This window comes from Vipera ursinii (assembly GCF_947247035.1).
Source record: "Vipera ursinii genome assembly, chromosome: 7".
In the NCBI taxonomy this organism is placed as follows: Eukaryota; Metazoa; Chordata; class Lepidosauria; order Squamata; family Viperidae; genus Vipera; species Vipera ursinii.
In genome coordinates, this window is record NC_139521.1 from 56,161,574 (window position 1) to 56,184,959 (window position 23,386).

The 23,386-nt window shown below is 35.6% G+C and overlaps 1 protein-coding gene and 1 long non-coding RNA gene across 4 annotated transcripts in view; one reads left to right on the forward strand and one right to left on the reverse strand.

Annotated features, from left to right (window-relative positions):
* The window catches only part of LOC310643071, a 937,169-nt gene that overhangs the window by 187,423 nt on the left and 726,360 nt on the right, over positions 1-23,386 (forward strand). The gene's annotated exons all lie outside the window — the stretch shown is intronic.
* SGMS2 (sphingomyelin synthase 2) overlaps positions 8,002-23,386 on the reverse strand; it is a 34,276-nt gene continuing 18,891 nt past the window's right edge. For 2 of the 3 annotated variants that reach the window (XM_083367103.1, XM_083367102.1), the window contains 4 exons: positions 15,544-15,661; positions 13,565-13,718; positions 12,449-12,615; positions 8,002-9,929 (listed from right to left, as the gene is read on the reverse strand). In XM_083367103.1, the coding sequence (XP_083223229.1) occupies positions 9,726-9,929; positions 12,449-12,615; positions 13,565-13,718; positions 15,544-15,597 (579 nt within the window). In that variant the 5' untranslated portion in view covers positions 15,598-15,661 and the 3' untranslated portion in view covers positions 8,002-9,725. Of the gene's footprint in view, positions 9,930-12,448; positions 12,616-13,564; positions 13,719-15,543; positions 15,662-19,023; positions 19,681-23,386 lie in introns of all 3 variants that reach the window. The other variant, XM_083367101.1, reaches the window with a different exon arrangement.

The window sequence follows — 23,386 nt, forward strand, 5'->3', positions numbered from 1 at the left end:
TTTAAATGTTCTGGTCCAGCTACGGTATTAGCTTTAACATATGCCACATTTTGGGCTTACCCAATTAAAAGGCTTTGGTGCGGCCACTATTCTCTGGCTGCCTGTTAGCCATCCTAGGCTAGTAAAATTTTAAATAGTAGATATTTGGAAGGATATGTGTCTACAGTAATCACCGTTAAGTGCAATGATGATTATGTTATCCATAAAGCAGACAGAATAATTTTTTGGAAGCCAAGCAAATAGTTTGCATGGGAAATGTGTGCAGTGCACTTATCCATTATTAACTAAAATGATTACAGCATACTAATTTATGCTGTAATTTGCTCTGAAATACTGGCTTCGTTTATTTTTATTAAAATCAGACATATTTATCTCAGTGCTTATTTGCTGACAGTAGGAGGAGCATGGAGTTTGGCTACCTAAGGGAACTATCATTGGCATAAGCATACATTTCTAAAATGGGGGGGAGGAGGCGGATAGAGCCAGCAGGCCCAAGTTTACTTAATCTATGAGGAAATGAAGAATACAGGTAATTTATTTTAAAATATAGTACACCACATGTATCTTTCCAGAGGCATTTTCTTTTGTAAGTACATTTGAAATTACAGCAGACTATAAAAACTTTCATTTGCTCTTATATTGTTAAGTGAATGTAAAATCTGTAAATGACAGAATCAGGATATTAAAAGCCATGTGAGTCTGAAAAAGACACTACAATTGAATAACACAGGAAAAATATGTTTACTTGGGGGAAGTTACTTGAAGTCACAATCTTCTGTAACTTTTGCAAAGACATGCTGTTGTTATGGATTTTTTTCTAAAAACATTTTCATTTCACTATGTTATGAACTGGAGTAAAATTTGCACTTTTGTTGGGCAACTTATTTCATGGCCCCAGAAGCTGCCTGGTGCCATCTACTCTTATGTGTACTACTATGATTACACACATTATCCCTAATATTACAGTAGGGGGAGTGGTTGTGCATTTTGACTGAGTCTGACTGTGTATATTTTCACATGGCTGCAAAATCTTCTTTTAGTGAGTAGTTGTGATTAGAAGAGTATCTTGGAGAAAAGATACTGGGAAATATATAAGTAAGTAAGCCATGCACGCATAACAGGATGAGAGTAAAAAGGGATAAGGCGTGCATTGGTCACACAACACCCACAAGTGTTAGTATGTCTACTATCTCCACAACAAAAGGATACTGACAGTTTTCCAAAATAAACTGCTAATTTAATTATAATATATATAATATATATAATACTGTGTATATACAGCTTGCTATTATCATTGGCTGATTAAAAAAACATCAAATCTGTGATACAGCAATCTTACTGAAGCCAAAGAGAGTAATAGTGGCCTTGGTGGAGCAGTGGGCTAATGCCTCCTTAAGTAACACCAGCTGCCTGCAATTAGTGCAGGTTCGCATCCCACCAGGCTCAAGGTTGACTCAGCCTTCCATCCTTCCGAGGTAGGTAAAATGAGGACCCAGATTGTTGGGGGCAATAAGCTGACTTTGTAATAATGCCGCTTGGGGTGTGTGTGAAAGCCCTGATAAGCAGGCATATACATAGAATGAAGGCTACTGCTAAGCTTGTAAGCCGCCCTGAGTCTTCGGAGAAGGGCGGGATATAAATGGAATTAAAATAAAAAAAATAAAGCTGGATGGAATCTTGCCAGATTTGGAGACAGGCAAGATTTTGTGCCATTTTGCTAGTGAGCAGGTTAGGGAAGATGCCTGGCCCATTGCACAAGATTATATGATAGCACTGGGAGCCTAAGGAGAGCCCCTCGAGGCCAGCATTAGGTTCCTATAGTCCAGGGGTTCTCAACCTTGGCAATTTTAAGACTTGTGGACTTCAACTCCCAGAATTCCTCAGCCAGCAAAGCTGAGGAATTCTGGGAGCTGAAGTCCACAAGTCTTAAAGTTGCCAAGACTGAGGACCCTGCTATAGTCCATAATTTGGGCATGATGAATATAATACAATCTTGGCATATGTGTTTTATAGCAACTGGTATTCAATTCATTCTTGTAGTCAGTTAAATACATGGACATCATGACTAGTAGCCATTGGTCCTTTCTATTTTAAAAGCAACCCATAGAAATAAACTGTGTCCTGTTACTTTGAATCTATAGGACATTAAGATGATTTATAGGTCTTGCATTTTTGTTGTTTTGAGCTCCATAATTGATTCTAATACATTATATCAATTGTTATTTTGTCCTATTCTGTACAGCACTTTATTATACATAAAAATCACTTAAAGCTATCACTGTGTTTCCTTCAATAACCTGTTGTAGAATTATACAGCACATTCCATTTTTAAGTTGCATTGACCAACTAATATTGATAATATTCCCACAATAATTACATATTAGATTCTGTAAAAGCATTTTTTAAAAATATACTTTATTAAAGAAACATATATAGAATAACAGATATTAACATTTAAAAATAATTTAAAAATAGATTAAAATATACTAGCAATTATATTAAATTACAAATTTAGACCAGTTTAAAAATGAGATTTCCTAAAAGATTGTGAAAACTGTTAGTACTGATCATTTTCTTTGAAATGCTACAATTTGATATGCCAAGATTTCTTGGTTTAGAATACTTGAATGTGTTAAGATAAATAAGTTATACAGAAAGACAAGAATTCTTGGATTAAATATAGAATGTTTTGATACATAGATAATAAGTAAAAGTTACATACTTGTATTCTGCTGAAAAATTCTGGCAAAGTCTTTCTGATTAGTTTCAACAGTTAAGCCCCTATTCACAAGTATGGGTGTTTTCATTTGAAGGCTTTTTTAAAAAAATATTAATGATACTATAATTGATTGTAATAGTTATCCGTTGTGCATTGTAGTTACAGATTCTTAAAGAGTGTATTTTTCATTCAAACATTTTATAAACAGTCTCAAGAATGTACGGTATTTATTTCCAAATATTTATGTGCACTATAGACATAGTGCCATAACACAAATATTAAGCAATATGTTGCGACTGTTTCCATCAACCCTCTCAGAAAGATGGTACCAGTTTTTCTCAAGCAAGATCTGTGTGCTTTCTTTAGGATACTTTAAACAAATTAAGACGCTTATAGTCCTTCAAATTTTGTTCGACATCTGTTCTCCCTCATTTCAGTCTATAGCAAACCCTGTCATTTTCAAATTCTGTGCTCCTCAATTTATGCTTTCTTACTATCTTGTTTTGAAATAACTGGGCAGTTGATAGAGCACCGACTCTATGTAAGCACAAAGGTGCAGGGAAAAAATACAGAATGTTAATCATGAGGACTAGCACCTATTTTTTTTTATAAACATGAATACAAAATTCTGTATTTTTATTAGTTAAAACAAATTAATAACCTCAAATGGCTGGTTGCAGTCTATAGCTCGGAACAGTGATTTTTTAAAATCTCTATTGATCTAAAAATGAAGAGTTATAGCACTTTCCAAGAACAGTTAAAATTGTATGTATCATCTGCTAGTCATCAAATTGAATTTAGTAGATAATTTACTAGAGCTACAGAAATCCATTTTCTTATTTTTGTTGTTGTTGTTGTACAGGTATATCCACTCAAATTAGGGTCTGGAAATTTTCTATGCATATGTAGTGCCCAAAATTTCCCCTTTTTTCAAAAGACCAAAGCAGCTGCTGAGAGGGATTTAAACACTGGCTGTTGAATGCTATTGTACAGATCAAACATTGTTTTTAAAGAGTGGGGCGGTTGGTTCTTTAATCCAGTTATTTTCCATTGTTTCACTGGCAGTTGGGAGACATAACATTATTATTCCTCCATTCTATGCATTCTGAAGGCTATTCAGAGCAAAACAAAAGGTAGCAGCAATTCATTTCCTCAGAATCTCCTTTAACGTAAGCCTCCTTAGACTACATCTATATCATCGTTTTTGGAAAAGAGTGTAGCAAATTAAACTAACATTCAACCAATAAAGCTGATTGTGTATAATAGATGTTTGCGCATACAAATCATATACTTGTTCACGAGCTATGTTTGAGTTTGCATTCTACCCACTTAAAATAATTGTTTAAGCAGACCATGGATAGTGAATCTGCAGATCCCACCCAATCACTAGTTATAAACCCTGCTGTTTTCTCATGAAGTGTTAATGTGTTTATATAGCACAAGCTTATGGATAAGCATGCTAACAAATACAATTGTGATCACATAATGTGCTGTGTGTTTCAAATAAGCCATTCTATTACTTGATGGATGGTTCTTGTAATACGCTAAATCATAGTTGTATATTCCATAGTATGTTAAGCCACAATTGCCCATCCAATTCCTGCAAATCTAGAGCAGATATGCAAATCCCATTTATATGTAGGCTATGTATTTCTCCTCCTGAGAAACTCAAAAGACATAAAGTGATAAGTAGCAATGGCAAAAAAACCCCACTAACATTCTTTAAAATGCAAAAATCCCATTTTTTTATTTGAGCCTTTAAGGTCTACAACAGAGAATATATTAATTAAAGCTGAAAGATACTGAACAATATGGAAACCAATGCTTTCCATAGAGATCCTTTTGTGTATACACCTGGATTTAGTATTCATCATATCCAATATATTTACTACACACACACACATACACACAAAATGGTAGAAACAACTGTGGGTTCTATTAAAATCTTTTAATAGCATGTCTGTGTGTACTAACACAAGCTCACTTAAGGCCATTCAAATCAGGCTTAACCTTGCTTAATATATTGAGCTGGGTTGCATATTCTTCTTCCTGAATTAGGTTGCTATGAACACCTGAAAGCACCTGAATGAATAAGCACCTAAAATAGTACTATTTCAAAAATGCTGTCAGCAGCTCTTCACTAGTATCACAGATATTTAAAAACACTTAGCAAAATATGGTCAACCAAAACTGCACTTATATGGATACCTGACAAGAATCATCTCAAAAGAGGTAGAAACTATTAAAAAGATGAACTGTATCAGAATAAGAATTTTAAATGTGTCTAATTTTTTTAACTTTTTGCATATGTATATATATATATATATATATATATATATATATATATATATATATATATATATATATATATATCACTATCTTATATTATCAATCTCAATCCACACATTTTTAAATTTCTAAATTCCATTTCAGCTGGATTTAAGATCTGCCTTTGGTTTGATCTCTAAATGTTTTAGTATAGAGCAAACTAAAATATTAACAATTATATTTTATATTTAAATTCCTTGTGATGTATACTAAGATGCTCATTAAATTGTCTTATCCTCCTATTGTATTTCAGCTATGATTAGTCATTTTCAAAACTTTCCAATTATAATACATAGCAAGTAACAGCAGAGATCAGGCCTTCACAACCTGTGATCTTTTGACTGAGGCATCAGCTAGGTTTTCCTTTGTAGAATAATTAAAGAAAGCAAAAAATGTTGTCTAGGGAATCACAGTATAAATAATTGAGTAATAAATAGGAAGCTTATTCAGAATTTGAAGAAGCACATACTCAAACATACCCAGATATATCTATATATAAGTATATACACACACTTATAATTATTTTACACACTTATAATTATTTTTCCCCATGATTAACCATTGTACAATAGATGTTTAAAATCCTTTCCTTCAGGCAGAATATTTCTGTTTTTTAGAGTACTAATTAGCAAGGTTTACAAACCAGCACAGTTAATAAACAGTTTATTATAGTTATCTGAAAACTGGAGAGCCACAGGTTGTTTATCCCATCCCAGGGGATTCCTTCATAGCAGCTATTTCTGAATGTAACTATATGTGCTAAAGAAAAGGAATAGAAACTGAGAGCTCAACATTTCTCCTATTTAAATTTCTATTCTTACTTTTTAAGGTATATTCAAGTGGATTTGTTTTTCTCTTTATGCATTTTCTGAAGGACAGCACTAAAATGATAGGATTGTCTTAAATTCACTAAAAATAATGAAGATAGGGTTTCTTTGTTAATGATGTGTATGATTTGTATTTTAAATACTTGAATGGTACTTAACAAGAAAAAAATGTTTGGCTTAAGGTGAGGATGAAAACTGATACATGACACATTATTTTTTTTCTTTCAAAAATCATTGCCCATAAAACCATATACTGTATCCTATGTAGTCTAGACTGCTTTCAGCAGCAATTTCAAATGTATCTTTTTCATTGGACATAAACAGGAATGGGCTTTCTCTGGACCATTCTTTAACTGCCATATAACAAGACAATTTATTTATTTAGAAAATTTAGAAAAATGTGCATGATTGAGGATTTCCAATCTGTTTCCTCAATAAGAACATTTCAAAATTTGTGGTGGGGAAACACCTGTAGTCCTAAAAATGACTCTCATTGAAGGAGAAGGGCATGGATGGAGATGTCTATAAGGAAATTATTAGTTTTTACACATGGGACTCCAAGTTTAGGCCATGAACAATGTTCTCAAACTCAGTAGTCTGTTTCCACATCAGACCTCTATCAGTGGTTCTCAACCCTTTATTCACCATGGATCCCCTTTAAATAAGTTTTATGGCCACGGACCATGGCCTCGGACCCCCCAAGACTTAGATCTAAATCATAGCGTTTCGTCAAGCCTTCATGGACCCCGTGATGACATCATGGCTCCTCAGGGGTTTGCAGACCAAGATTGAAAACCACTGTTCTATGTTATTTTTAAAAACACTTTAGGAAGCTCTTTATAGATTTCTCCTGAATTATTATCACTAACTTTGAGTCTAATTATAGTAGTTTTCCTGTAGAAATAAGTTGTCTTCTATGTTGTTACAATGCTTATTTTTGAAACATACACATTTTAACCTAGTTTGAAAGGCACTTGATATAGTAAAATCCCTCTTGAGGTGGTCTTTGGAAAACTGCCTATACATGCATGCATACATACATACAGAGATTGTGATAATCAAGACAGAATTCACAGCCAGTGTGTATTCTACATTCTGCCTCTATGAATGTGTGTAGCAAAGAGTTCTGCATGCTTCAATCTTAATTCATATATTTCTGGACTCCAGCTGTTGTCCCCTATTAAGATAAAGCTAAAAACAAATGTATTTGTATTTTATATTCTGAATTAGAATTTATCAATTTGTTAGTGACATATATGTTTTGCTTAAAACAGGGGTGTCAAACTCAATTTCATTGAGGGCCGCATCAGCACTGCAGTTGCCCTCAAGGGGCCGGGTGGATATGGCCAGGGTGGGCGTGGCCTACTGGGTGGGCGTGGCCAGCTCTACATCGTTCGCATCAAGGGTGCCTATGGGGGCCTGGGCAGGAGTGGGACAGATCTGAGGGTCTCTGGCAGAAGGAGGGTCTCTGGGCCAGGGCCAAGGCAGTGGGGGCCGTTCCCTCACTGTTTCCAGGATGGCTTCACGGGCCACATGAAACCACTTTGCGGGCCGCATCCGGCCCCCGGGCCTTGTGTTTGACACGTCTGACTTAAAAGGTGTAGTTTTCCATGTGTTGTAGATATCCTGAAAGCAAGGGATTGGTTCTAGAGAAGAACATTAACTCATAATAATAATAAGGCATCTGACTTGAATATCACACTTTACTACCCTCTATGATTAGATTTTATTGTTTGCTATACCCAAATTTGTGATTTGAAAATTGATTCTTGTATGACAATAGCTTTGTTAGTCTTTGAAAACAAAAATTCACAAGGAACTTGGTAGCCCCTTTTCTAGTTAAGAAATTTTAGTAAAAACAAAAGTTTTTAGAAAATTTCCACCAAACTCCACCTGTTTTTTTCTAATTGGATCTTATAAACTTTTTTATGTCAACTTATTAAATTGATTTTCTTGTTATGTAATTATAAACTTCAAAATATTTAAATGTATACTAATTAAAGCAAATGTGAACAGTAGTTTTCTGAATATTGCCTTTACTGACACATTATAAAAGCATACTATAATTTGGAAAAATACAATCTAACTGCTGTTTTGTAATTCTAATAGCACTGTTTTTGAGCCAGACTGAACAAAAGTAGTAGGCCATGTAAATTTTTGTGATCATGAGCTTAATAAACACTTCAGGTATTTCTACATACTGTGTTAATATTATAAAGTAAGTCTTTGTTCAAACAAATAAACCTTGAAAACTAGAAGATATCAGATTGGCCATGTGACCATTTAATAATTAATAGTGTTAGGTAATAGTGAAACAAAATATTCAGTGGAAAAACTTTAGCATAACAACTCAAATGCCAAAGGAAAGCAAGTAAGATATCTACCTCAATGTTTTAGTGAATGCAACTTTAAAAAAACACTGAAAAAATCATTTTCAAGACACCATTTAGATGACACTAAAGCCAGTAAGTATGAATTGCTGTTCTTCTTGATCTTAAATGCTTACTTCGTTAGTTTTAAATGCATTGTATTGTATGATCATATGCACATATATTTCAGTAACCATCACAATAGAATACTCTGTGCACAAGACATTTTAATCCAGGAGAGGCTTTCATTAGCAGAATGATAATTGTTGTTTTCCCCTTTTCCCTGAACGCTTCTGTATCACTCCCAAGCTGTTCTGAAGGGGAACTTAATGAACTAGGTTAAATCTGGGGAAAAGGCAAAACATTGCAGAAGGGAATCACTAAAATCATTTTTTCTTCTTTTTCTGGTAATAGGAAGTTCAAAAGCACTCTTGTCAACAGATGGATATAGACTGGTTACAACCCATTCAAAATTATGCGTTGCCTTTTGAGTGCTGAAAATTGTTATTAGACCACTATCTTTATTAAGTGATATACTATCTTGTCAATTGTCTGAAGGATGGTCAATATTTGCAGACTCTCCAAATAAGTCATCTATTGAGCATTAACTGTGAATGTTAATGTTCAAAAAATGTGTCCTGTACATGCGCCACAAAGTCATGCAAACTAACTGACCGGTAGAAAATAAATATAATGTATTTTAACAATAAATTAGTTTATCTCTTCTCTTTTAGGACATTGATGACATTAGCAGACATTATTTCTAGCTTACAGTATCATTGGGTAAAATAGGGTTTATTTTCATATATAAAATTACCACATTTTTAAAAATGTAAAAGTTAACAGAGGATAGCATGTAGATACAGTGGTGGCATTATGGGGGTCATAATGTAATTCATTCCCATATGAGAATATGAAAGATCATGTTCTGTTCTGGTTTTACCAGTTACATGTAACAGGCCTTATATATGCACCAGTTGGATTAAGACCTCTGCCTGCCAATTTCTGTTACTCTCGGCTTGAGAGACCAGTATTGTGCCTTTTACCTTTTACCTTTTTTTTTTTTTGCTCATCAAACTGCAGAAATCTGAAGCTGATATTTTGTTTCGATGCTTCTGTGGGTGAATGATATTTAACAACAGATGGTGTGATGTGTACTTTGGCACCTCTTAATCTCATTAAGAAGCCAACATCCTGGCTCCTTTCCTCAGGAAGTATTAGATTGGCACTAGAGTGTCACCGAATGCCAATGTCTACTAATACTGAAGAGTGGGATGAAACTGTACAATGTGACTATAAAAAAATACCAAGGGATAGCTATTATTTTCTAATGGCTACTAAAGTCTTTTCTCAGATCAATTGCACAGAGTCTGCTCCACTTCTTCAATAAACAATCTAGTCATCTTGAGAGAGCTTTGGTTATAGCATAAATGTTTTGGTAAAAAGGGGAAAAAAAATTGTATGTTTTTGCCTTCATCTTCTTCAGGTGGATTTTTCATTGTCCTCTCCCGTTTTCTGCACACGGGAATATTTTTTGCAGGAAGACTTGAAACAACCAGGCGGCCATGTTATTGGCCATGAGAAACTGCAAGGAACTGACCCTTGTACATTCTTCTCAAAGAAATTGAATATTGGATACCACCATGCTCGAGACAGAAAGTTAGTCTGCGATGATATTTTCAAGTTCTGTATTAAGAAAAAAAATTACAACCATGTTTAGAATGCATTAAAAACAGAGTTACAGCCACCAGAAATATTATTTTCCTTAAACTGAAAGCACTCTCACTATATCATCTGTTTGGTTAGTGATTGCTTAACACTGTAAATGTATTCTTTTCTCACCTACTATTAGAAATTGCATTTTTGTGTGAAACTTTAAGGTCTAGCTTTAGTGAAAAAGGAATATTTATCCCTAGTTGTACTGCTGCTTTCCTGTGAAGAGCTCAAATACTTGATGCTCGGCATATATGAGCATCTCAGCTTTGTTGTGACTTTCTTAATTTCACATATATGGCTCCTTATAATTACTTGAGGCATATATATACATATATACACATATAAACATAATATATATATGTATGTATGTATGTATGTATAAGATAACTTTTCTTCTCACTTTTAATTAATTTATATTTGCATAGCAAAATCTCATAGATTTGAAAAAGTTATTTATAGTTGTCCGGAGTTAGTAGGAGTCATTTCTTTATATTCTTTTTTCCTTTCTTTTTTCTTTCTCTTTGCATTTGTCTTTTTAATCTTTTTATCTTGATTTTATTAAAGTTTACAAATGTAATTACAAAAAAGAGAAAATGTCCAGCAGAAAATAGCACATAACTACTGATGTTACAGTTTGACATAAAATCTAATTTCATTAAAATGTAGACCCAGTGAATAGATTTAAAATATCTATTTCTCTTTAAAAAATAATTCAGAAAGCAATTCAAATTCTATATTCAAAAATCTAAGTAAAAAATTAAGTCCCCTTTGGAATCTAGTTTATACACACACAAAAAAAACCACAGAGTGTGGAACTGAGTCAGTAGAAAGTATGAATTATTTTAAGTGATGCAGTATAATCAAATTCTGACTGATGAAGAAAAGTATGTGTTAATCCATGCCTATTGACTCATGCCAGAGGAGCAGTATGTACCAGCATGCTGCTTATATCTTTGCAAGCCAAATTTCACCTAAATTTCATACAACTCTCCAGCGAATTGTTAATAAGTTACACTGAATTCCTCTTCTATATCAGAGATGAACAATTCACAGTCTGCAAGAGTTCATTTCAAAGTTCAGTTAAAAATACTTTCCTTTTTAGTTTAGCGTGAGAGGAAGTAAGGGAGTAAAAAGCCAGTGAATGAACAAGGACACATTTTAGAAGAAGAATTAAAAAGAAAAAAAAAGTGTGTGGGGAATGTGCTCATGAAAAATTGGCCCTGGTGCCATTCCTTCCTTGTTTTTCCCCCAATGCTTTAGCCCTGAAGAAATTTAGCGTCCCCTGGTATAAGTCTAGTACATTCCTTCCTTCCTTCAATTCAATTTGAATTTGTCACAATTCTGTTTATATCACCATTCAACATACAAGGGTATACATTAAAAAGAAAAGAAATGCCCCATTGTCTATCTTAATTGGGAAATCTCACAATAACATTATTTATTCATTACTTACGTTGTATGTCAGTTACATGGATTCCTATTTATCAAGCTCAGTTCCTATGTATTTTTCTTTTACAGATAGTCCTTGAACCCCAATTACAGTCATAAGTCATGACAGTTGTTATGTGGGCCATGTGAGCATATCTGAATTTGTGACCTTTTGGGGGGATGGTTGTTAAGCACATGCAACAGTTATAAAGCAAATACAATAGCCATTAAGCGAACCCAATGTTTTCTCTGGGTCTTTTTTTGCTGGAAAACTGGTTAATGTCTGGCAAAAACATTATAAATCACAGTCATGTGACTATGGAAAGTGGCAAATTGCCATAAATGTAGGCTGGTTGCTGAGTGCCCAAAATGTTGTCCATAGGGGGGGCATCAGAATTTTGAATCTGGGTTATGAGTACCTTTTTCAGGATCTGTTGTAACTTCAAACAGTTCCCAAACAACTGGTCATAAGTCAAGGACTACCTGTATATCATGCATTTTGTTTTTATCTTTTTTATTGTAAGCCATCCCAAACTACTTTTTTGAGATGGCTATGTAAAACAAACACATAATATGTAATATAAAACAAGATGGAAAAGCATATTTTTAAATTGCAATGACAAATAATATCATCATCATTTTAGCCATTGTCTATGCCGGATGAAGGCCTCTTCCACATGTTTGCTGGCATGTGGAAGGAATAGACCATAATCTGCCATGCTGGTGCAATGAGGGTTGACAGATGTGATCATTGTCAATCTAGGATATCTATCATGGCCTGTTTGCCTTGGGAGACCTTTCTGGACATATACATGTCCTAAGACATAGCCCACAATTATAATATAATATAATATAAATAATAATATAAGAGAATAATATGTTTGCAGCCTCTTGCCCCACTCCACAAATGTTCATAAGAGGACAATAGAACATAACCAAGTTGTGGTTGTTAAGGCCTAAATATTGGTCTTTCTTGAATTTTGAAAAACAGCTATTACTTATCTCAAGTTCAACATTTAATATTAATTTTAATATTTAAAGTTGGCACAACTGCTGCTTACCTTTTCATTAGCCATTGCGTGATACCACCAAAACAATCTTGTTGTGATAAAATAAGCAATAACAACATCTACAGTGTAATGCTCATGTCCTACCAGGATACAAATTATTCCAGCAACACTCATACACCAGCAAATCAAGTGATACCACCAAAAGTGACGAGGTGAGTCTGTCCAGAAAAAAAAATCATATAAAACATAGGTAATTGTATTCTAAAATGGGCACTACAGTTCAAAATTACAGTTATATTCGTCTTACCAGGTGACTGAAGGACAAATGGTGTTGCTATCTTCAACACTGGGAAAAGGGAGACCTAAGAGTGTGTGTGTGTGTGTGTGTATGTACATACGTATGTAGGTACGTGTGTGTGTATGTGTACGTGTAGGTATAGGTATGGGTATCTAGGATGGAAAGAACTACATTGAATAATGGTAAGCATGAAAAAGATCTAGGTAGACCAATAATATGATGCATGTCAAGCTATGAAACACAATACCTCTGGAGTTTTTCTTTGTTGGGCTTCTCAGCCAGAACTTGACAATGCAATTGCAAAATAAAAAAAGGTATGGGAGTGGATGGAATGGAATGGAATCCTAGGCTGTATCATTAGAAGTATGATATCAAGCTAACATGAAATCATTGTTCTTTGTACTCTGTATTGGTAAGACTGTACTTAGAATATTGCATCCACGTCTTGGCATTAAATTATAGAGGACATTGACACTCTGAAACACATCCAAAGAACAATTAAGATGATGAGGGCCTTGGAATGAAAAATGTAGGAATGATTATAAGCTAGACATATATTCAACCTAGAGAACAGAGGACTGTGGAGATATGGTTTTTCATTCTTAGTGTTTTCCTACAAGAGCATGGTCTGCTTTTTCCCCAGATCAACTAAATCATTGGTTGGATGAGGAATTGATTGACCATCTTATCGCCCAAGTTCGACATCATGGGCTGAGAATGACTGGTCCAAAGTTACTCAGGACTAGTCTTAGACTTTTAAGGGAACAATACAACCCAACAGTCTTCTGGTTTCTAGCTTGGTGCTGGCATTAAACATTTCTGTGAAAATATTTTTATTTTTGAAAAAAAATGCAAATATTGAAACTTACATTCCTTGATAAATAGGTAAGTGAGTGTTAACACTACAGTGTGTCCACTGAATAGAAAATCTCCACATAAGATATGTGAGCCTGTTATAGACAGACCACCTCCAGAAATTAGTTGCAGAATTCGCTGAATTTTAGCTTGAGAATCACCATTTAGCTAGAATTAAGTAAAAAAGAGGGGGGAAATCTTTAGAGGGTACATTTGACAGGACAAAACACCACAACTTCAAATTAAACAAAATGCATAAAAATACACAAAATAATTTATCTGTAGCATTTTATACTATCTATGTGAAAATTACCAAAGAGGTTCACAACAATTAAAAGCCAGTAGAGCATCATCAATCAGTACAGGAAGTAAACCATTTGGATCCTTGGCAGACAAGTTTCAGTCCAGGATACAGTGTACAAACTGTACTGGTTATACTTGTGGATGATCTTTGGAGAGGCTTGGATTCGGAAAAGCAACCCTCCTAGTACTCTTAAAGGCCTTCAGTCCGTAGCATCCTTCCCTGGTGGGCTGGAATAAGGGGAGGCACTGTCTTACAAAGAATCTCCTGCTTTCTAAAAGATCAATTCCAGCTGCAAGGGAAGGGGAAATCTACTTGTAGACCTCTAATTTGTGAACTGCCCCAGAATTCTCTTTTCACCACACTTCTCATTAATAGTTACATAAAATTGCTGAGGGAGGCCATCAGTAGAGATTAAGCTTGGTGTCATCAGTAGAATGATAATACCTAGTTAGACATCTCAGTTCTGGGATGCATCAGCAGTATGGAAATGCTGACCCTGATGTGCTTGTCAGGGGAGAAACAAACTCAGATTGAATCCTTCCAAAGTAGAATAACTTTGGGTTTATCAGCCAGAGTATCCCAGAGAAATACCATTTTTCACCCTGAACTGAATTTTGTTTCCCTTTTCAGAAGTAATTCATAATTTGGTGGTCCTCTTAATTCAGTTTCCCCTCAGATAGCACCTGTGGTTAAGACAGCTTTTGTACAGCAATATTTTGTGCATCAGTTGTGGCCACTGATGGATCAAGAAGCTCTTCTCACAGTCACTCATGCCCTAGTCCAGGGGTCAGCAACCTGAAACAGTGAAAGAGCCACTCGGAACCGGTTCCCTCACAAAAGGAAAAACTGGGAGCCACAAAAGTGTGTGCGCATGTGTGTACATGTGCGCATGTGCAGAACAGGGTTTGACTGAAGAGGAGCCAAGGTGAGATATGCACCTACCCTGCATATTTGAATTGGTTGGTTGAACTTTTTAGTCCCTTTTTTTTTACTGCACATGGCAGAAGACTGGGAGCCGCAGGAGACAGCTGAAAGAGCCGCATGCGGCTCCAGAGCCATGGGTTGCAGACCTGTGCCCTAGTCACTTGCTGTTTGAAATACTGTAATGAACTGTCCCTGAAGAACATTTAGAAGCTGCATCTGGTACATAAAATGGCATCCTAGACAGTGATGGATTTTTCATGATATACCTGAATGACTCGGCTGCTTTAAGAACTGTGCTGGTTGAAAAATGGCTCTACATGGCTCTGGCCCTAGTTATCTAGGACTGACTTCTCCTATATTTATTTGTCAATCTGACCAGACCTAATACGGCCAATTCCCTCCTGGTTATTATCTTTATGAGACTGCTATCTGAGAGGGCCTTGAAAGCTGGCTGAAAGCTTTCCCTCCTTCCTTGAATCTCCCTCCAGGTGGAGGTTTCAAGGCATCACTGTCCCTCCTGAGCTTTAAGAAATCTGTCAAAATGTATCTGTTCCACCTTGGATAGACAGAGGGAATACTTTGAATGGAACTGGGATTTGTGAGCATATGGCTTTTGCTTTCTCAATTTTTAATATTTTGATTTTGCCATTTTAAAAAAATGTATATGGAGATGTCAGTGTCTTTCCCGAAAGACTGGGAAGCATACAAATGAAATAGCATAAAGATAACTATGAAACTATTACAACTACATGCGAATATATTTACCTTTGGAGCACATTGAAAATGCATTCCAGGTACAGGTAAAGTGGTGACATACATGGTAATGCACCGATAGAGGTACAAAGTTCCCAATATAAAAAAGAACCTTCGTCCTACTATTGATCTGAAATATATATAAACACAAACATGTTGAGGAAAGAATTCTTGAGGAATAATGCTAGCAGTATATAACATGTCTATGAAAAAAAATTGTTACAATGGCAGTTACAGCACAGCGGAATAAAATATAGAAAAAAAATATGAAGAAACACTGCCTGCTCCAAAGTTATGTTTTGATTATATTAGTTTTAGAAGGATGAGAAAAAAATTCTACAAATAGTACCTTTGGCTGGTGGCTATGAAAATCATAACATTGGACCTGTTTTGCACATCACAATCTTAGACATTATAGTAATATAAAACAACTGAGCAAGGTAGAATTTTAGATTGTCAAAAGTTAGCAGCATGCATACTTAGCATAGGCTTAGCTTTTAAATAACAAAAAAAAATCCTACTACATTTCTGATTTGCTACTCTTCTGTAATGGAGAAAGTCCTTGAATGAGCTATTTCAATAGTATGGGGTACCCTATCTTCCCAAAATATTGAGATGGAAATCAATCACCTTGCATTGATCAATAAAAGATAGAGGCACAGAAATCAAAGAAAAGAAAAATATATATGAAGAAGTGATTTCCAATTATCTTTTACAGCAGTTATAATTATAAATATAAAATAACCTCCTATTCTAAGGTTACAGCATTGTATATATTTTATCCATAATCTATTACTTTTATGCTAGTCCTCAAAATCATATAGTATATCATTCATAATATCATTTTTTGTTTCCCACAAAAAGTCAAAAAGGGATTAGGATTAAATTTAGACAATGTCCTAGCTCTAATTAAAGCAGTCAATTTGTCCATTTCAACGTTCCATCATATTAAGTATCCATTTCATATACATTGTGGTTAAAGTCAAATCTTTTCACATATAATAGTCTCACTGCAGTTGTCATATATAAAAAGAAGCTCCATAATTTTTTCTTGCTATTTATCCATCAAAAGTCTCTGGTTTCAATTATATATGGCCATCTTTCCTTGTTTATCACATACACTTAGATCTCTTGTTCTCATTGCCTTCATGTTTCTATGACATATCCAGTTTTAACAAATATAACAAAATGAGGTCTATAATGTTATTTCTGTGTTCTTTTGGCAAATATTCATTTCTCACAACAGATCACAAATTATCTACTCACTTTCTGCCAGCATTTCCGTATCTTATCATTTCTTCACTCATTTTTTCATCTTATTTACTAAGATACACAAATTCATCTTTCTGCTCTAATTTTTTGCTAATTATGTGTAGCTCATAATTGTTCATTGAATTTTCCTTGTCAAACATAATTCCATTTATCTTTAGTACATAAATGTTTAGATCTATGCTCTTTGTTGCATCATACAGTCTAACATTCATGGCAAATCATCTGAGTTTACAGTTAAAATAATACAGCATAATCTGCATACAAAAGTACATGCACATTCATGCATCCACCCAAGAAATCTCAAATTATCCTACAAACACTTTTTATACATTTACACATAAAGGGCAACAACAAAAGTCCATCACACATCCAATAAACATTCCACTTATATTGCTCTTATGGTGTGGGGGCACAGTGGTTAGAATGCATTATTGTAGGCTAACTCAGCTCACTACCAGGACTTTGATTCTCACCAGCTCAAAGTTGACTCAGCCTTCTATCCTTCTGAGGTCGGTAGAATGAAGAACCAGATTGTTGGGAGTAGTATACTGACTCTGTAAACTGCTTAGAGAGGCTGTAAAGCACTATGAAGCGGTATATAAGTCTAAGTGCTATTACTATGGTAATCAGCAATCAACATTCATTCCATATGAATGAATGAAAAATGTTGCTTGCATATATCCTCCTGCCACACTTATCAAATATTATTGCCATCTCTTGTAACTCAGTCAAAATGTTACCAAAGTCTTTACCTTTAAAAAAAATATTTTCACATTTATTCTTACTACCTTTCCCTTTGTACAAGGAGAAGAGTAATGGCATTCTTCCCATCATCAAGCATAGATGCAGTTTTCATGTGTGATAAGCAACTTACTGACACAATCAATCATTCCTTAAGCATACCCCACATTTTAACATTGTTCCAGTTATAGCATGTGCTCAGGGTTATTGAAATTCAGGTGGCATACAAATTTAAATCATCATCATCATCATCATCATCATCATCATTGTATCTATATATTTACCATTGTCATTTTCAACATATTCCCAGCATTTACATTATACTTTTCATCAAATATTTTAGAACAAACTTTTATATAAATTACCTCAATCCCATTCTTTAACATAATTATTTTTTCCATACTAATCTATCAAATACCTCTAGCATTATCCCATTATCCCAGGACTGGAATTTTAATTGTTAACTCTTTGTGATCCATAAGCTGAAGTACCAAGTGACCAGACTCAATTTTATAACCATTTTTACAATGGTCACACAGCTAGTCACTACAGTTGTCAAGCATACCACATAGTTATAAGCAGGAGTGTTTTTATCCAATGGGTATTTTGCCATCAAATAGCATAAAATGATGCAAAACACAATCACTGGACAATGGGATTCTGCAACCAGTTGTAAATGCAAATAGGCTACCCAGCACCCACAAATGATCACATGACCACAGGGGTGATGCTGCAATGATAACTTCAAGGATGTTTTTTTATTCTAATTTAGAACAGTTCTAAGTCAAAGACTACCTGTAGATCATTTTCTTTCAGATCTATCACAATCTTCCCCTTTCTTTGTTTCACGTACCCACAATATATCCTTTTATTTTATCTGCTAATTCTTTTCTTTGATTTCATGTTAATTCATGCCTATTATCATTTGTTTACATTCCAAGTCACAACTTGCCATATGCCATAATCATAAACAGGATACTAGATATTGATCTCTGCCATTCATCATGGCTTCTACCAATTTCATACGTGTGTGTGTGTGTGTGTGTGTATACAGATACACACATATATATATGTATCATATGTAGGCTAAATCCCCAAACTTACTTTGATAAGCACACTAGTGGTCAGTTTCAGCATATTCTATCCAACATTCCACCAATACAAGTAAACCCCCGTTTTATCCAAATCTGTTAATCTTATTCTGTGCAAATTACAATTTATAATCTACAAACTACCTGATCAGTTAGCATATATTATCCACATCTCTCCAACTTGAAAGTATTTGTTATATTTTGACATTCAGGATGCAGATTCTTTTATTTCTATGATTGCATTAATGCAATTGCAAAAATCTTTGTTAGCATCTCAAATATATTGATATTTACATACCTATAGATCATCGTATACAGTGCATTTAAAAACATCTAAAGTTGTATATTTCCATAATAAGAAAAATAAAAGCAAAAAAAAAATACTTACTTGTATTTAAGAAACAGCCATTGGATTATCCATATTCCAACAAGGATAATTCCATTTATTTCTGATACAGAAAAAGCCCATCCCACACGATCAATATAATCAAAAAATTTATCTGGCAACGGAGGACTGAGCTCCTTGGGAGGTACCCTCTCATGTACCACTGTGATCATGACAGTTGTTAAAACTAAATTGGAGACAGCATATACAAAGGCAATGCCCGTTTTCCACCATTCCAAAGGAAACTTGTTTCTAGATTCAGTGGGCATGGAAATCTGTATGTATTCTGGATAATTTTTAGCACCTTTTCGCAAACCATTGGATAAACTCTTTGGTTTGTTGCTGCCATTCTTGTCTTCCTCACTAACAGTCAGAGCAGGTCGAGCATAATCATTGGTAGTTTCACTGGTCTGGCCTTCCATATGTTCTTCAAGCTTTGCTGTCTCTATGGTATCCATCAGGTTTAATATGTGTGACAGAATTAATGGATTCTAGTTTGATTTCCAAAAATATTGTCCACTTCTGTTTTTAAAGTCTGCCTCATCCACTTTCACCCACTTTTATTCTTTTAACAAAGCATACAGAAACTGTAAGTCCCACTTTGAGCTACAGCTTTGGTTCTTCGGTAGATTTTTCTTTTAAGAATCATCAACATGCTACCTGCAATTACATTTAACATACAAACTGTTAGATATACATATATCCACATATAGATAATTTTGCACCATAAAATATATATAATAAAAAAGTCCAGGGAATCAGGCATTAAGGAGGACACCTTGTTTCAATTAACAATGTTCATAAAAGTTTAAACAATCTGGATTGAATTCTCATTGGAGTTACAGGTACAGATAAACCACATAATATTTGATGTGCTAAGCTAAAATGTGGCTTGACTGTTTTTGATCTAGTATGTTAGTTTTTTGTAAGCCATAATTTAGGGCTTATTACTTTGTGCAAAGGCAACCAAGTATGGCATAGTCAGTAAAGTACTGTATGGTTAAATTTTGCCTCTATAGTTTTATGTGAACCTGGGCGACATATGTGTTACACTATAAGAGAACTTGGACTCATCCTTTGGCCAAAAAAATATCAATCCCCCCACCTTCATCCTTATTAGACATACCAGTCAGCTCTTGTATTAGGATTGAACAAACAGAGGGGGGAAACTACCACAAAAAAACAATAGTAATTAAGCAAGCAGTAAAAGGAAGATGATTTGAATGTTCTAGTCCAGACATGTCAAACACAAGGCCTGGGGGCCGGATCCGGCCCACGAAGTGGTTTCATGTGGCCCGCGAAGGCATCCTGGAAACAGTGAGGAAACGGCCCCCACTGCCTTGGCCCTGGCCCAGAGACCCTCCTTCTGCCAGAGACCCTCAGATCTGTCCCACTCCTGCCTAGGCCCCCATAGGCACCCTTGATGCGAACGATGTAGAGCTGGCCACGCCCACCCAGTAGGCCATACGCACACTAGCCACGCCCACCCAGTAGGCCACGCCCACCCTGGCCATACCCACCTGGCCCCTTGAGGGCAACCGCAATGCTGATGCGGCCCTCAATGAAATTGAGTTTGACACCCCTGTTCTAGTCACTATGGCTTTACAATGCTTAACTTGATTCATATCTGTTTTCATACCAGTGTACATAAAATAATCTGCCAAAAGGATATCACAAATACCAAAATAAGGCAGTTATTTCAATAATAATAAATCTACGTTACAAATACTGTATCAAAAGCAAAATTTAATAAAAGTTCTGGGTGGCACAGAACAAGCTACAACTAAAGCCAAGTGCGAGAAAGTTGCTTTTTATAGGAGTCTGTCAATTTGAGAGTCCTCATGGACTCATGGTTCCTGTTTGAATAGCAAGTGGAGACTATGATTAGAAGGGTCTTAGCTTCATTGGTGTACCAATTACTTTACTTGGTTTAAGAGGAAGCATCTATAGTACCGTATTTTCCGGCGTGTAAGACGATTGGGCGTATAAGACGACCCCCTACATTTCCTGTTAAATTATAGGGTTTGGGCTATACTCGCCATATAAGACTACCCCTCTTCCAACGCACACCAAATAAAAATTAAAAAAACATCAGATTTGATTTTAATATGGTAATTTTAATTCAAATGCTTATGACATGCAGGTACTTAGTAGGAAAACTGTCACTTATAAACATAAGGCTGTTTGTCATCAAACATGTAAACATAACAGTGCAAGTGGATTAAACTTTTCCTAATTCACTCTAAAGCTTTCCCTGTGCAGACCAAATGGGAGATCCGCTCCAGGTTTTCCAGCCAGCCCGCCCAGTTCCTGAGTCAAATATGTCCTTAGAGCTAAGCAGCTGCTCTGGCTGCTGCATTTCCCACCTGCCTTTCAAGTTGGGACAGACTGCAGCTCCTCTTCAACTTTAGAAGGAAAGACGCCCAGACCCCAGCCTGTAAAAAATCACAGACTGCAGCTGCGCTTTCCCTGCGCAGACCAAATGGAAGATCTGCTCCAGGTTTTCCAGCCAGCCCTGTCCCTAAGGTTTCAGCACCCGGCGTATAAGACGATCCCTGACTTTTGAGAAGATTTTCATGGGTTAAAAAGTCATCTTATACGCCAGAAAATATGGTAACTCACATTCTCACTACCACCAGGTTAGATTACTGGAATATGCTTTACATGGGACTGCCCTTAAACATTACTTGGAAATGGCAACTAGTCTACAACAGGGATCCCTAACCCCTGGGCCACAACCCAGTACCAGACCGCGGCCCACTCAGAACTGGACTGCACAAGCAACAGGTGAGTGCGCTCACATATGCAGCTCCACTTCTGCAAATAGAGCTGTGAATGTGAGCACGCTCACCCACTGCTTCCACTGAACCATCCCCTCTGCCGCCGGTCTGCAAAACCAGAAAAGTTGGGAACTCTTGATCTAGAACACAGCAACCTGCATGCTTCCTGGTTCTCAGCACTGGGAATACATAACACCAATTCTGCAATCCCTGCACTGGTTGCCAATTGGTTTCTGGATACATTCAAAATGCTGATGCTGACTGATAAGCCACTTTATAGCTTGACATCTAGGATAGCCTGCTCCAACCAGAATCATTCTGACCCACTAATTTCTGCAGGGAGACACTTGTAGTCCCATACTTTTAGAAGGAGAGATGAAGGGCTTTCGGTTTTGTGCAGTTAGCGTAACAACTGAGGGATTGCGGGGCTCCACACCCTACAGCTGATTTCTTTCTGTTTGGGGACCCTAAATGGGCCAAAAGCCACCCAGGAGGTGAAAAAGGAGAGATGCCCTGCCAATTGTGGGGAGATGTTGGTCGATCTGGACGTCTGGGGAAAGCTTTCCAGAAACGAGCAGAAGAAAGGCTAGCCTTATTCATGAGTCTAGCCCAAGCTACATGCAGCCGAAACCAAAAAGTACTAACTTAAGCGTGATTGTAAACAGCGTAATTGAACTGGATAAGAATATTGATTCTCTCTCTTCTACCTGATTTTTCCTGGGAAAAAAACCAGAAGTAAAAATCCTCTGAAAGTGAGAGGGGGGGGATCTTTGCTCCACCCTCCTCTAAACATAAGCAGCAAATTAAATTTACGGGGAATAGAAATAGATAACTGAACATAAACTAGTGGAAAGAAACTTAGAGATGAAATTTAATAATGGAAGGAACTGTGATGTAATCCAGATGGAGAAAAGCTTCCAGGAAATACTGGACATGGAAAAGATAACCTATACGTTAAGATTCCAAGAACTTGAGAGAAAAAAGTTGATGGGAGAAACTAGGAGAGAAAAAAAGAAAAATATATCTCTGAGGAATATTTCCACAAAAACACTCTAATTGACTTATCTTTTGTATTGACAACAACATATACAAAACCATGGGATGATCTTGGGGTTCAATGAAACATACTGGTTAGGAAAAATGCCTTGCAAAAAAAGAGAGAAAGGGCTAAAGCCAGAATTAAGAAATTAGATGACGGGACTCATTTAATGGAATACTTAAAGACTTAAAAGAAATAAAATTTTGAATACAAATGAATCTTACCTTAGGAGGGATAGACTTCTTAAGCAATACAGTATTTTTTGCCTATGATATGAGAAATACAAAAATGTTGGAGATGATTTATATGAGGGAAATGTACTAAATACTTAAATATAATGCATTTTGAAGATTTGAGTATGCTTTAAAAATGAAACATTGATTATAAATGTATTCTAGTTTAAGAGGTATATTTTTTTAGACAGTATATTATTTCTGTCCTTTGTTCTTTCTATTTCAAGATATGAAAAATGTAAGGGTTGGGATGGCTCATATGAAGGAAAAAAACTTCAATATATCAGTGTAATTAACTCAGAAAATTTTGACAG